Source organism: Cottoperca gobio, unplaced genomic scaffold (assembly GCF_900634415.1).
Source record: "Cottoperca gobio unplaced genomic scaffold, fCotGob3.1 fCotGob3_346arrow_ctg1, whole genome shotgun sequence".
Taxonomy (NCBI): domain Eukaryota; kingdom Metazoa; phylum Chordata; class Actinopteri; order Perciformes; family Bovichtidae; genus Cottoperca; species Cottoperca gobio.
In genome coordinates, this window is record NW_021166947.1 from 32,501 (window position 1) to 46,011 (window position 13,511).

At 44.7% G+C, this 13,511-nt stretch overlaps 1 protein-coding gene across 1 annotated transcript in view; it reads left to right on the forward strand.

The window, feature by feature from the left end:
* The window catches only part of tg (thyroglobulin), a 36,998-nt gene that overhangs the window by 10,553 nt on the left and 12,934 nt on the right, over positions 1–13,511 (forward strand). Inside the window, 17 exon segments of the mRNA XM_029427640.1 lie at positions 988–1,481; positions 1,570–1,939; positions 3,619–3,657; positions 4,106–4,330; positions 4,769–4,870; positions 5,015–5,092; positions 5,329–5,426; positions 6,239–6,286; positions 6,288–6,354; positions 6,476–6,637; positions 6,804–6,992; positions 7,124–7,251; positions 11,902–12,052; positions 12,594–12,752; positions 12,832–12,975; positions 13,067–13,231; positions 13,375–13,479. Of these exon segments, the coding sequence (XP_029283500.1) occupies positions 988–1,481; positions 1,570–1,939; positions 3,619–3,657; positions 4,106–4,330; positions 4,769–4,870; positions 5,015–5,092; positions 5,329–5,426; positions 6,239–6,286; positions 6,288–6,354; positions 6,476–6,637; positions 6,804–6,992; positions 7,124–7,251; positions 11,902–12,052; positions 12,594–12,752; positions 12,832–12,975; positions 13,067–13,231; positions 13,375–13,479 (2,724 nt within the window).

The window sequence follows — 13,511 nt, forward strand, 5'->3', positions numbered from 1 at the left end:
TCTCTTCTTGTCTCCTCTCTTCTCCTCTCGTCTCCTCTCCTCTTGTCACCTCTCTTCCTGTCTCCTCTCTTCTCGTCTCCTCTCCTCTCTCTTCTCGTCTCCTCTCCTCTCTTCTCGTCTCCTCTCCTCTTTTCTCCTCTCTTCTTGTCTCCTCTCTTCCTGTCTCTTCTTGTCTCCTCTCTTTTCCTCTCGTCTCCTCTCCTCTTGTCTCCTCTCTTCCTGTCTCCTCTCTTCTCGTCTCTTCTCCTCTCTTCTCGTCTCCTCTCCTCTCTTCTCGTCTCCTCTCCTCTTTTCTCCTCTCTTCTTGTCTCCTCTCTTCCTGTCTCTTCTCGTCTCCTCTCTTCTCCTCTCGTCTTCTCCTCTCGTCTCCTCTCTTCCTGTCTCCTCTCTTCTCATCTCCTCTCTTCCTGTCTCCTCTCTTCTTGTCTCCTCTCCTCTTGTCTCCTCTCTTCCTGTCTCCTCTCTTCTCATCTCCTCTCTTCCTGTCTCCTCTCTTCTTGTCTCCTCTCTTCTTGTCTCCTCTCTTCCTGTCTCTTCTCGTCTCCTCTCTTCTCGTCTCCTCTCTTCTCCTTTCGTCTCCTCTTGTCTCCTCTCTTCCTGTCTCCTCTCTTCTCCTCTCCTCTTGTCTCCTCTCTTCCTGTCTCCTCTCTTCTCCTCTCCTCTCCTCTTGTCTCCTCTCTTCCTGTCTCCTCTCTTCTCGTCTCCTCTCTTCTCGTCTCCTCTCCTCTTGTCTCCTCTCTTCTTGTCTCCTCTCTTCCTGTCTCTTCTCGTCTCCTCTCTTCTTGTCTCCTCTCTTCTTGTCTCCTCTCTTCTTGTCTCCTCTCTTCTTGTCTCCTCTCTTCCTGTCTCTTCTCGTCTCCTCTCTTCTCGTCTCCTCTCTTCCTGTCTCTTCTCGTCTCCTCTCTTCTTGTCTCCTCTCTTCCTGTCTCTTCTCGTCTCCTCTCCTCTTGTCTCCTCTCTTCCTGTCTCTCCCCCCCCACCCTCCAGGTCCTGGTCTTGCGGATTGTCCCTCTCAGCGTCGTCTGGCTCTGTCCCGGCTCTTCTCCGGTCCTGTTGATCCTTCTTTCCAGGTCGCGTCTGCCAGATCTTCGGCCACCTGTCTGTCCCTCCTGCGGCCTCTCAGGGAGCTCCTGCCGGTGGAGACGGACTCCGCCTCCTTCCTGTCTCACGTGGTGGAAGTCCTCGATGGCCTCTTCCCCTCGGCGAGCGAGGCTCTGCAGTCTCTGGCTAGTTCCAGCCCTCTTCGCCTGCAGGAGAACCTGTTCGGAGGGGAGTTCCTGAAGAACGCCGCTTCATTTAACTTCAGCGGGGCGGTGGGGGCTCAAGGAGCACTCGGGCCGGACCGGCTGTCCTCTCAGAGCGTCGGCCTCCAGAAGAACCGGGAGATGGTCCAGTCTGTCAGCAGAGCTCTGGAGGAGCCCGCCTTCCTCTTTGCGCTCCAACACACACTGAGGGGCAGCAGCTCACAGTCTCTGCAGGAGGTCAGACGCACATCCTGCGACACGTGATGTTTGAGCTGCAGAGCTTCTGCTTCTCATCGTGGCTGACACTGAACTTCTTGTTTTCCAGGTTCTGACTCCTCTTCTGCGTTCCTGCTCCGGAGACGCAGCGGCCATCTTTGTCCCGCGCTGCACGCCCAGCGGTGGCTTCCAGGAGCTTCAGTGTCTGGGCGGGGCGTGTTGGTGCGTTGACTCTCAGGGTCGGGAGGTGGTGGGGTCACGTACCGCCGGAGGTCGATCTCGATGTCTGTCCCGCTGTGAGAGAGAACTAGCAATGGCGCTGAAGACGAACGTAAACATGGCCCCCGGCGCTGAGATGAGCGTCCCGGCGTGCTCTGAGGACGGAGACTTCCTGCCGCTGCAGTGCGCCGGATCTCTCTGCTTCTGTGTGGACGCTGAGGGGAGGAAGATGAGCGTTCCAGTAGGGAGCGCTGTCACCTGTAAGATGTCCCACGGACAAGACTTCACTTCCTTTCTTTGTTTATTTTATAAATGTTGTTCATTATAAACTCGTTAGTTCACCTGTGAGCAGCAGTTGAAGTACAAAGTGGAAAAGCAAACGTTCACTACAGAACGTTCATCAAATCAAATCAAATTTATTTGTATTGCCCAATATCACAAATTATACATTTGTCTCAGTGTGCTTTACAGACTGTACAGGTTACGACACCCTCTGTCCTTAGACCCTCTGTCCTTACACCCTCTGTCCTTAGACCCTCTGTCCTTAGACCCTCTGTCCTTACACCCTCTGTTCTTAGACCCTCTGTCCTCAGACCCTCTGTCCTTAGACCCTCTGTTCTTAGACCCTCTGTCCTTAGACCCTCTGTCCTTAGACCCTCTGTTCTTAGACCCTCTGTCCTTAGACCCTCTGTCCGTAGACCCTCTGTCCTTACACCCTCTGTCCTCAGACCCTCTGTTCTTAGACCCTCTGTCTTTAGACCCTCTGTCCTTAGACCCTCTGTCTTTAGACCCTCTGTCCTTAGACCCTCGCATCGCACAAGGAAAAACTTCCTAAAAGAAACCCCATAATTAAAAGGGGAAAAATGTTAGAAACCTCAGGGAGAGCAACTGAGGAGGGATCCCTCTCCCAGGACGTGCAGTAGATGTCGTGTGTACAGGATAAACAACATAGTACAAATACAACATTTGACAGAAATGAAAAAGATAAAGTTTGGATGAATCCAGGAAAATGTCAAAAAGGCTTCCCGGTGTCCAGCAGGACCAGGGCAGCAGGCGCTGTCACGATTCATGATCCTGACGTAAACTTTATCAGTGGCAACCTGCCACATGAGAGACAGACACTCCGGGGATGATACCCCGGATGATGAATTAGTAACATACATTTACATAAATGTATACAGGTAGAGAGGGAGAAGAAGAGAGGGAGGTGAGGAGAGAGGAAGAGAAGGAAGAGAGCAGGGAGGTGTCCCCCGGCAGTCTAAGCCTATAGCAGCGTAACTAGGGGCTGATCCAGGGCAAACCTGAGCCAGCCCTAACTATAAGCTTTATCAAAAAGGAAAGTCTTTAGCCTGCTCTTAAATGTGGAGAGTGTGTCTGCCTCCCGAACACAAACTGGAAGCTGGTTCCACTGGAGAGGAGCTTGATAGCTGAAGGCTCTGGCTCCCATTGTACTCTTAGAGACTCTAGGAACCACAAGTAACCCTGCAGTCTGGGAGCGTAATGCTCTAGTTGGTTTATAAGGTACTATGAGATCTTTAAGATATGCTGGAGCCTGACCATTAATTGCTTTGTAAGTCAGGAGAAGGATTTTGAATTCTATTCTGTATTTTACCGGGAGCCAGTGCAGAGCAGCTAATACAGGAGTAATATGATCCCGTTTCCTTGTTCTTGTCAATACACGTGCCGCTGCATTTTGGATCAACTGAAGAGTCTTAAGAGACTTTTTGGGACAACCTGATAACAATGAGTTGCAGTAATCCAGCCTTGAAGTAACAAATGCATGGACTAGTTTTTCTGCATCATTTTGAGACAGGATGTTTCTTATTTTTGCAATGTTACGTAGATGAAAGCAAGATGCACCTGTAACACGTTCCCCTGAAGCTCCACCTGAGGAAACATGTCTTCATCTGGACTCACAAACATTATTGTTGTGTTTCAGGTGCAGAGACGACGACACAGAAGCTTCCGTCCTCTGCAGGTCAGAAAACAAACTCTCGTCTGTTGAACATGAAGGTTTAAGAGACTGAAGTGCAGGAATGTCTGATTTAAGCTTCGGGCAAAGTCTGTGATTTACAAGAAAGAAACTTAAATATTCTCTAAAAGTGTAAAATCATAAATAAACAAAGAAAACTCAAAAGTTATGAGAATAAAATTTGAATATTCTGTGAGATTTAAATTGTACATTTACTCAAATATTTGTGACTTTCAGTTTTTCCTCTCAAAATTTATGACAAATTTACAAATTTAATCTCCAAAATATTTGAGTTTTTCTCTCGTAAATGTACAAATATTAACCCCCTCCCCCAGCGCTGTAATTATACGCTTTGTTCCAGAGCCGTCTTGTGACAATATAACTCCTCATTAAAGTAATGAGAGCTGGATGCTAACCTGTTAGCGACACTAACCAGTTGGATGCTAACTTGCAGGTCGCTGCTCTCTCGTGCTGGATAAGGTCAAAGTGTTCAAACAGGTAGTGAAGAGCGTCACCGCCCTCTCTGACTCCTCCCCCTCCCCGCTGGGACTCCTGCTGACCGACGTCCTGCGTCTGACTCCGGACGATCTCCTGCTCAGCCAATCAGAGGAGGAGCTGCAGATCTCTGATAGGCTGCTGAGCCGCTCCAAAGCTGCCCTCCGATTGGCTGCTTTCTCCAGTGAGAAATAATATGAATGTTTTTAAATACCATAGAAATGTGTGTGTGTGTGTGTGTGTGTGTGTGTGTGTGTGTGTGTGTGTGTGTGTGTGTGTGTGTGTGTGTGTGTGTGTGTGTGTGCGTGTGCTGCCTCTGAAGTAATTGTTACATTTGCATGGTGTTTTTTTATTAAACTATAATAAAACTTTTTTGTTTACATTGTGCCCCTGAGCAAGGCACTTAACCCTGAGCTGCTCCAGGGAGACTGTTAGTCTGCTCAATTACCTGTAATGTAATGTAAAACATATTTAACATGATAAATTATTAGTTGATTATATTTTGTATTATTAATGTTTATTAATACAAAGTAACTAAAGCAGGAAATTGAAATACTCAAGTTAAGTAGTAACTTAATGTGTACTTCAGTACAGTTACTTAGTTACTGTTGTTGTTGTTCAGTTCTCCAGATGCAGCCTCCTCACAGTCGCTCACACCGGCCGTTCACTCCACAGTGTGACTCTGACGGACACTGGCTGCACACACAGTGTTACCACAGCACAGGTCACACACACACACACACACACACACACACACACACACACACACACACACACACACACACACACACACACACACACACGTGTTTTATTTGGGATTTTGTCTGTAAGTCTTCATCACTGTGTGTGTGTGTGTGTGTGTGTTCAGGTCAGTGCTGGTGTGTTGATGAAGATGGAGAATACATCCCTGACTCTCTGACCAGCCGCTCACTCCACCTGCCCAGATGTGAGAGAACACACACACTGTACACACTGTACACACTGTACACACACATCGTCCTGCTGCCACAAACACTGACTAGAGCAGCAAATGTGGATAAATCCACGGCTGAAAATAGTCCCAATAAAATCACAATAAAAGTACTGATGAAATGATTGTGTGTGTGTGTGTGTGTGTGCGTGTGTGTGCGTGTGCGTGTGCGTGTGTGTGTGTGCATCTGTGTGTGTGTGTGTGTCCTGCAGGTCTGACTCGCTGTCAAAGAGCTCAGGCTCACTCTCTGCTCTCTGGTTGGATGAAAGGATCTGACCTCACCACCGCTTACCAACCGGAGTGTGAGGAGGTACGAACACACGCGCACACACAAACACACACACACACACACACACACACAGACGCACACACGCACACACACACACACACACCACACACACACACACACACACACACCCACACACACACACACACACACACACACTATAATAAATATAGATAATATATAAATAATCAGATAATATAAATAATTTTAAATAATATCAATAATATAGATTAATATAAATAATATAAATCATATAGATAATATAATAATATAGGATTAATTATAAATAATATTAAATAATTTAAATAATATAAATTAATTATAGATAATATATAATAATATCGATAATATGAATAATATGGATAATATAAATTAATATGGATAATATAAATAATATAGATAATATAAATAATATAGATAATATAAGTATATAGATCTATATAAATAATATAATAATATAGATAATATAAATATAGATATCTATCAATAATAATTAGATCATATAAAAATTATAAATAATATAAATCATATATATACTCTCAATATTACTAATCTATCCTTATATACTTACCTATCTCTAATTTCATCTAATAATTATATAATATAATAACTATAGATATCTAATATCCATATCTAGATAATTAACTAATATGGCATACTCTACCTATATATCATACACTAATATAGATCATCTCCCTAATTCTAGATCATAATTCTACCTCCTTAGCTCCTCTAACTAATATCTTCCTATCCATATACTCTCTCTATACTCCTAAATAAATAGATCATATAAATATAATAATTTAAATGATATAGATAATATAAATGTGTTGCAGGACGGTGGTTTCCTCTGTGTTGCTGCAGAAGGAGGCGCTGCAGGCTTGGTGTGTGAACCCTCGGACTGGAGAGACGATACAGACGGCAACACCGAGCGCCGCAGGACAGCTGACATGTACACAACCACACACACCAACACACACACACACACACACACACACACACACACACACACACTGCTGTCAGTGATGTGTTCAGTCTGTTAACTAGTAGAACTGTGTGTGTGGTGCGTTCAGGTCCCAGCTGGTGTGAGCTGCAGGGTTTCCAGTGTCGCCCCGATGGCTCCTTCATCCCACTGCAGTGTGATGTCACTTCCTGTTGGTGTGTCTCTGAGGACGGGTTGGAAGTGGGCGATACGAGAACGCCTCGACAGACGGGGCGAACACCATCATGTAACCGTGAGTGCAAACCCCCCCCCCCCCCTATTTTGAAAACCTGCCCTCTGTCCCTCAGTATTAGCTTTATTTTGAAAATCTGCCCTCTGTCCCTCATTAATATGCGGTTTGATACGGTTGACCTTCAGCTCGGAGGACGCTGCTGATTGGTTGTTGTTCTCCTCTCCAGGTCCTCTCTGTCCCGACTCCCCCGTTACCCATGGTGCACTGGTGTGCCTTCTGGCAGCTGACGGTCGCCAGAGCTGTGACCTCATCTGTCACCGCGGTTACCAGATCTCACTTCCTGTCGGCAGCTTCCTGTGCGACACTGAGAGTCGGCGATGGGCGGGAAACAAACCGCTGAGTGGAGCCTGTCAGAGTAAGAGCGGCACTGACTTTAGATCAGCCCACAACATTCATACTGATCATTCCATAAATCATTCATCAATAATAAATGACTGTGTGTGTGTGTGTGTGTGTGTGTGTGTGTGTGTGTGTGTGTGTGTGTAGTCTCTCAGCCTCTCCAGTCCGTGTCGTCCTCTCAGCTCTGGTCGTTGCCGTCGTCCTGCTCTCAGATCAGCAGTTTACAGTCTCTGTTGTTCAGCACTATGACCAGCAGGGGGCTCTGCTCTGCACAGGTGAGCTCACCTGACACTGAGGACAACAAGTGTTTAAACACTTTAAACATGAATGTGTGTGTGAGGGTTCAAACACTTACATCTACAGCTGAATAAAACCAGAGTTTATAAAGAGAAACAACAGAAACTTCAGATGTTGGACTTTGTTCATTACTTTAATTGTTAAGTTCATGAAACATCAGAAAATAATTCTCAGGGCGACGACTTCAAAAAGATTCAGTTTATTAACATTTAAAAAGCAGAACATTTGATAAATAATGACAAGATTCATTAAATAATAGTTTTACTGTACTATACCTACAGACCAGTGCTGTACTGTAGTGCTGTACTGTAATGCTGTACTGTAGTGCTGTACTGTAGTGCTGTACTGTAGTGCTGTACTGTAGTGCTGTACTGTAATGTTGTACTGTTGTACTGTACTGTAGTGCTGTACTGTAGTGCTGTACTGTAATGTTGTACTGTTGTGCTGTACTGTAGTGCTGTACTGTAGTGCTGTACTGTAATGTTGTACTGTTGTGCTGTACTGTAGTGCTGTACTGTAGTGCTGTACTGTAGTGCTGTACTGTAGTGATGTACTGTAGTGCTGTATTGTAATGTTGTACTGTAGTGCTGTACTGTAGTACTGTACTGTAGTGCTGTATGGTAGTGCTGTACTGTAGTGTTGTACTGTAGTGCTGTACTGTAGTGCTGTACTGTAGTACTGTACTGTAGTGCTGTACTGTAATGTTGTACTGTAGTGTTGTACTGTAGTGATGTACTGTAGTGCTGTACTGTAGTACTGTACTGTAGTGCTGTACTGTAGTGTTGTACTGTAGTGCTGTACTGTAGTACTGTACTGTAATGCTGTACTGTAGTGCTGTACTGTAGTGCTGTACTGTACTAGTGATGTACTGTAGTACTGTACTGTAGTGCTGTACTGTAGTACTGTACTGTAATGCTGTACTGTAGTGCTGTACTGTAGTGCTGTACTGTACTAGTGCTGTACTGTAGTACTGTACTGTAGTGATGTACTGTAGTACTGTACTGTAATGCTGTACTGTAGTGCTGTACTGTAGTACTGTACTGTAATGCTGTACTGTAGTGCTGTACTGTAATGTTGTACTGTAATGTTGTACTGTAGTGCTGTATTGTAGTACTGTACTGTAGTGCTGTACTGTAGTGTTGTACTGTAGTGCTGTACTGTAGTGCTGTACTGTAATGTTGTACTGTAGTGTTGTACTGTAGTACTGTAATGCTGCACTGTAGTGCTGCACTGTAGTGCTGTACTGTACTGCTGTACTGTAGTGCTGTACTGTAGTGCTGTGCTGTAGTGCTGTACTGTAATGTTGTACTGTAGTACTGTACTGTAGTGCTGTACTGTAGTGCTGTACTGTAGTACTGTACTGTAGTACTGTACTGTAGTGGTGTACTGTAGTGCTGTACTGTAGTGTTGTAATGTAGTGCTGTACTGGAGTGCTGTACTGTAATGTTGTACTGTAGTGCTGTACTATAGTGCTGTACTGTAGTGCTGTACTGTAGTGCTGTACTGTAATGTTGTACTGTAGTGCTGTACTGTAGTGCTGTACTGTAGTGCTGTACTGTAGTACTGTACTGTAGTGCTGTACTGTAATGTTGTACTGTAGTGTTGTACTGTAGTGATGTACTGTAGTGCTGTACTGTAGTACTGTACTGTAGTGCTGTACTGTAGTGTTGTACTGTAGTGCTGTACTGTAGTACTGTACTGTAATGCTGTACTGTAGTGCTGTACTGTAGTGCTGTACTGTACTAGTGATGTACTGTAGTACTGTACTGTAGTGCTGTACTGTAGTACTGTACTGTAATGCTGTACTGTAGTGCTGTACTGTAGTGCTGTACTGTACTAGTGCTGTACTGTAGTACTGTACTGTAGTGCTGTACTGTAGTACTGTACTGTAATGCTGTACTGTAGTGCTGTACTGTAGTGCTGTACTGTACTAGTGCTGTACTGTAGTACTGTACTGTAGTGCTGTACTGTAGTACTGTACTGTAATGCTGTACTGTAGTGCTGTACTGTAGTGTTGTACTGTAGTGCTGTACTGTAGTACTGTACTGTAATGCTGTACTGTAGTGCTGTACTGTAATGTTGTACTGTAATGTTGTACTGTAGTGCTGTATTGTAGTACTGTACTGTAGTGCTGTACTGTAGTGTTGTACTGTAGTGCTGTACTGTAGTGCTGTACTGTAATGTTGTACTGTAGTGTTGTACTGTAGTACTGTAATGCTGCACTGTAGTGCTGCACTGTAGTGCTGTACTGTACTGCTGTACTGTAGTGCTGTACTGTAGTGCTGTACTGTAGTGCTGTACTGTAATGTTGTACTGTAGTACTGTACTGTAGTGCTGTACTGTAGTGCTGTACTGTAGTACTGTACTGTAGTGCTGTACTGTAGTGCTGTACTGTAATGCTGTACTGTAGTACTGTACTGTAATGTTGTACTGTAGTGCTGTACTGTAGTGCTGTACTGTAATACTGTACTGTAGTACTGTACTGCAGTACTGTAGTACTGTAGTACTGTAGTACTGTACTGTAGTGGTGTACTGTAGTGCTGTACTGTGGTGCTGTACTGTAGTGCTGTACTGTAGTGCTGTACTGTAGTGCTGTACTGTAATGCTGTGCTGTAATGCTGTAATGTAGTGCTGTACTGTAGTGCTGTACTGTAGTACTGTACTGTAGTGCTGTACTGTAGTACTGTACTGTAGTGCTGTACTGTAATGCTGTACTGTAGTGCTGTACTGTAGTACTGTACTGTAGTGCTGTACTGTAGTATTGTACTGTAGTGCTGTACTGTAGTGCTTTACTGTAGTACTGTACTGTAGTACTGTACTGTAGTGCTGTACTGTAGTGCTGTACTGTAATGCTGTACTGTAGTGCTGTACTATAATGTTGTACTGTATTGCTGTACTGTAGTGCTGTACTGTAGTACTGTACTGTAGTACTGTAGTACTGTACTGTAGTGGTGTACTGTAGTGGTGTACTGTAGTGCTGTAATGTAGTGTTGTAATGTAGTGCTGTACTGTAGTGCTGTACTGTAGTGCTGTACTGTTGTGCTGTACTGTTGTGCTGTAATGTAGTGCTGTAATGTAGTGTTGTAATGTAGTGCTGTACTGTAGTGCTGTACTGTAGTGGTGTACTGTAGTGCTGTACTGTAGTGTTGTAATGTAGTGCTGTACTGGAGTGCTGTACTGTAATGTTGTACTGTAGTGCTGTACTGTAGTGCTGTACTGTAGTGCTGTACTGTAGTGCTGTACTGTAATGTTGTACTGTAGTGCTGTACTGTAGTGCTGTACTGTAGTGCTGTACTGTAGTACTGTACTGTAGTGCTGTACTGTAATGTTGTACTGTAGTGCTGTATTGTAGTACTTTACTGTAGTGCTGTACTGTAGTGTTGTACTGTAGTGCTGTACTGTAGTGCTGTACTGTAATGTTGTACTGTAGTGTTGTACTGTAGTACTGTAATGCTGCACTGTAGTGCTGCACTGTAGTGCTGTACTGTACTGCTGTACTGTAGTGCTGTACTGTAGTGCTGTACTGTAGTGCTGTACTGTAGTACTGTACTGTAGTGCTGTACTGTAGTGCTGTACTGTAATGCTGTACTGTAGTACTGTACTGTAATGTTGTACTGTAGTGCTGTACTGTAGTGCTGTACTGTAATACTGTACTGTAGTACTGTACTGCAGTACTGTAGTACTGTAGTACTGTAGTACTGTACTGTAGTGGTGTACTGTAGTGCTGTACTGTGGTGCTGTACTGTAGTGCTGTACTGTAGTGCTGTACTGTAATGCTGTGCTGTAATGCTGTAATGTAGTGCTGTACTGTAGTGCTGTACTGTAGTACTGTACTGTAGTGCTGTACTGTAGTACTGTACTGTAGTGCTGTACTGTAATGCTGTACTGTAGTGCTGTACTGTAGTACTGTACTGTAGTGCTGTACTGTAGTATTGTACTGTAGTGCTGTACTGTAGTGCTTTACTGTAGTACTGTACTGTAGTACTGTACTGTAGTGCTGTACTGTAGTGCTGTACTGTAATGCTGTACTGTAGTGCTGTACTATAATGTTGTACTGTATTGCTGTACTGTAGTGCTGTACTGTAGTACTGTACTGTAGTACTGTAGTACTGTACTGGTGTACTGTAGTGGTGTACTGTAGTGCTGTAATGTAGTGTTGTAATGTAGTGCTGTACTGTAGTGCTGTACTGTAGTGCTGTACTGTTGTGCTGTACTGTTGTGCTGTACTGTGATACTGTAGTGCTGTACTATAGTACTGTACTGTAGTGCTGTAGTGTAGTGCTGTACTGTACTGTGGTACTATGCTGTAGTGCTGTACTGTAGTGCTGCACTGTAGTACACCTTGAAGGTACTTGTACTTGACTTAAGTAGAAAATAGAAAGTAACCATCAGATTAATCTATTATGAAATTAATCTTTATTTATTCATTCAGAATGAGCTGCAGCTCAACAACATTAACTTCCTGCTTTACATTAATGAGTCAATTAATTAACGTCTGATTAATTAGTTACAGAAGTGTGTGTGTGCGTGTGTGTGTCTGTGTGTGTGTGTGTGTGTGTGTGTGTGTGTGTGTCTGTGTGTGCATGTGTGTGTCCGTGTGTGTGTGCCTGATTTATTGGTGTGTGTAGCTTCCCGTGTCAGGTCGCTTGGTGTCGCTGTGTGACGACTCAGCGGTGCGTCTGCAGTGTGACGGCGGCGACGCGCTGACGTTAACCGTCAGATGGACGGTCGACCTGTCTGACCTCCCGACCTCTGACCTCCCCGACCTGCACGACATCGGTGAGTTCAGACAGCTCTGTCCATCAGACTCCAAAAAACTGTGATTTAAGATAAATTCAGTCTTTCGATCAGATGAGTTTCAGGTAAACTATTTGCACCGTGCAGACTGCGGTGGTTCCCAACATGAGGCTTGGGTCCCCCTCAGGGGTCACAAGATACATCTGACGGGTCACGAGACAAAAACAAGCTCCGCCCCTCATGACCTTAATATAAAGCGTTAACTGTTTATCTTTGATGGAATAAGGTTCATGTATTACATTATAAATGTATTAATCTTAATACATGTAAAAGAAGATTAGTAAATGTGTCTATGATGTTGTTAATACTTATAGTCTTATTAACACACGATAATGTTCATAAGCATCTTAGAATATTACCTATTAATAAAAATTATTCTGTCAATAATCAGATTTTGATGTCATTCCGTTAAATTAAATATATTATTTTACAGGTTTAGATTTGAGTGAATGTTGTTCAACACTTTATCAGTATTTCATCTTTAAATACGTTACGTTAATATGTTTTACTTTCTTTATATCAGACCTGTTTCTGAACGGGTCCAGACTTCTGGAGGGCGTCCGGGAGCTTCTGCGTAACATCCGGTCCACGCTTACGTCAGAACCCAAACTGGTTTCCATGACAACCCCGATGTTGGGCTGCTCCCGCGGTTACCGCCCGGACGCCGACGCTGAAGGCTGCCGTAAGTCGGTTAATGTCGCTGAGCTCACAGTGAAACATGGCGTCGTGTTTGGTCTGTGATTCAGTTTCTCTGTTTTCAGTCGTCTGTCCTGCCGGGAGTTTCTCCAGGGGGGGGGCGTGTCTGCTGTGTCCTCAGGGAGCCTATCAGGACCAAGAGGGGCGGGACTTCTGCAACCAATGTCCCAGAGGCTCCTCCCCTTCCGGAGCCTCATCGGTCAACCAATGTGAGTCCTCCATCAGAACACGTGTGTGAGCAGCTGTGATGCTAGAAAACTGTAACATGAGTGTGTGTGTGTGTGTGTGTGTGTGTGTCAGGTGTGACAGAGTGTCAGAGGCGGGGCCTTCGGTGTTCACAGCGAGGTGACTTCCTGCCAGCGCAGCCTGACTTCCTGTCCGGCAGGTGGAGGTGTTTCGGCAGAGAGCGGGCGGAGCTTGAGTGGACCGACAGCGACGAGCCTCTCACTGATGACGAGTGCTCAGGTGAACGCTCAGCAGCCAATCAGAGAGCAGTTTAGATATACTTCTGTGTTCACCACTTTGTAACCTGTGTGTGTGTGTGTGTGTGTGTGTGTGTGTGTGTGTGTGTGTGTGTGTGTGTGTGTGTGTGTGTGTGTGTGTTGCAGTTCTCGGCAGGTTTCAGGCTGTTCCTGGATCAGATCTGATTGTTGGAGCTAAAGACACTGAAGTCCTGCAAACACTGACCTCTGACCTCACATCCTGTGTCAAAGGTGACGCACGCACACACACTCACACACACACA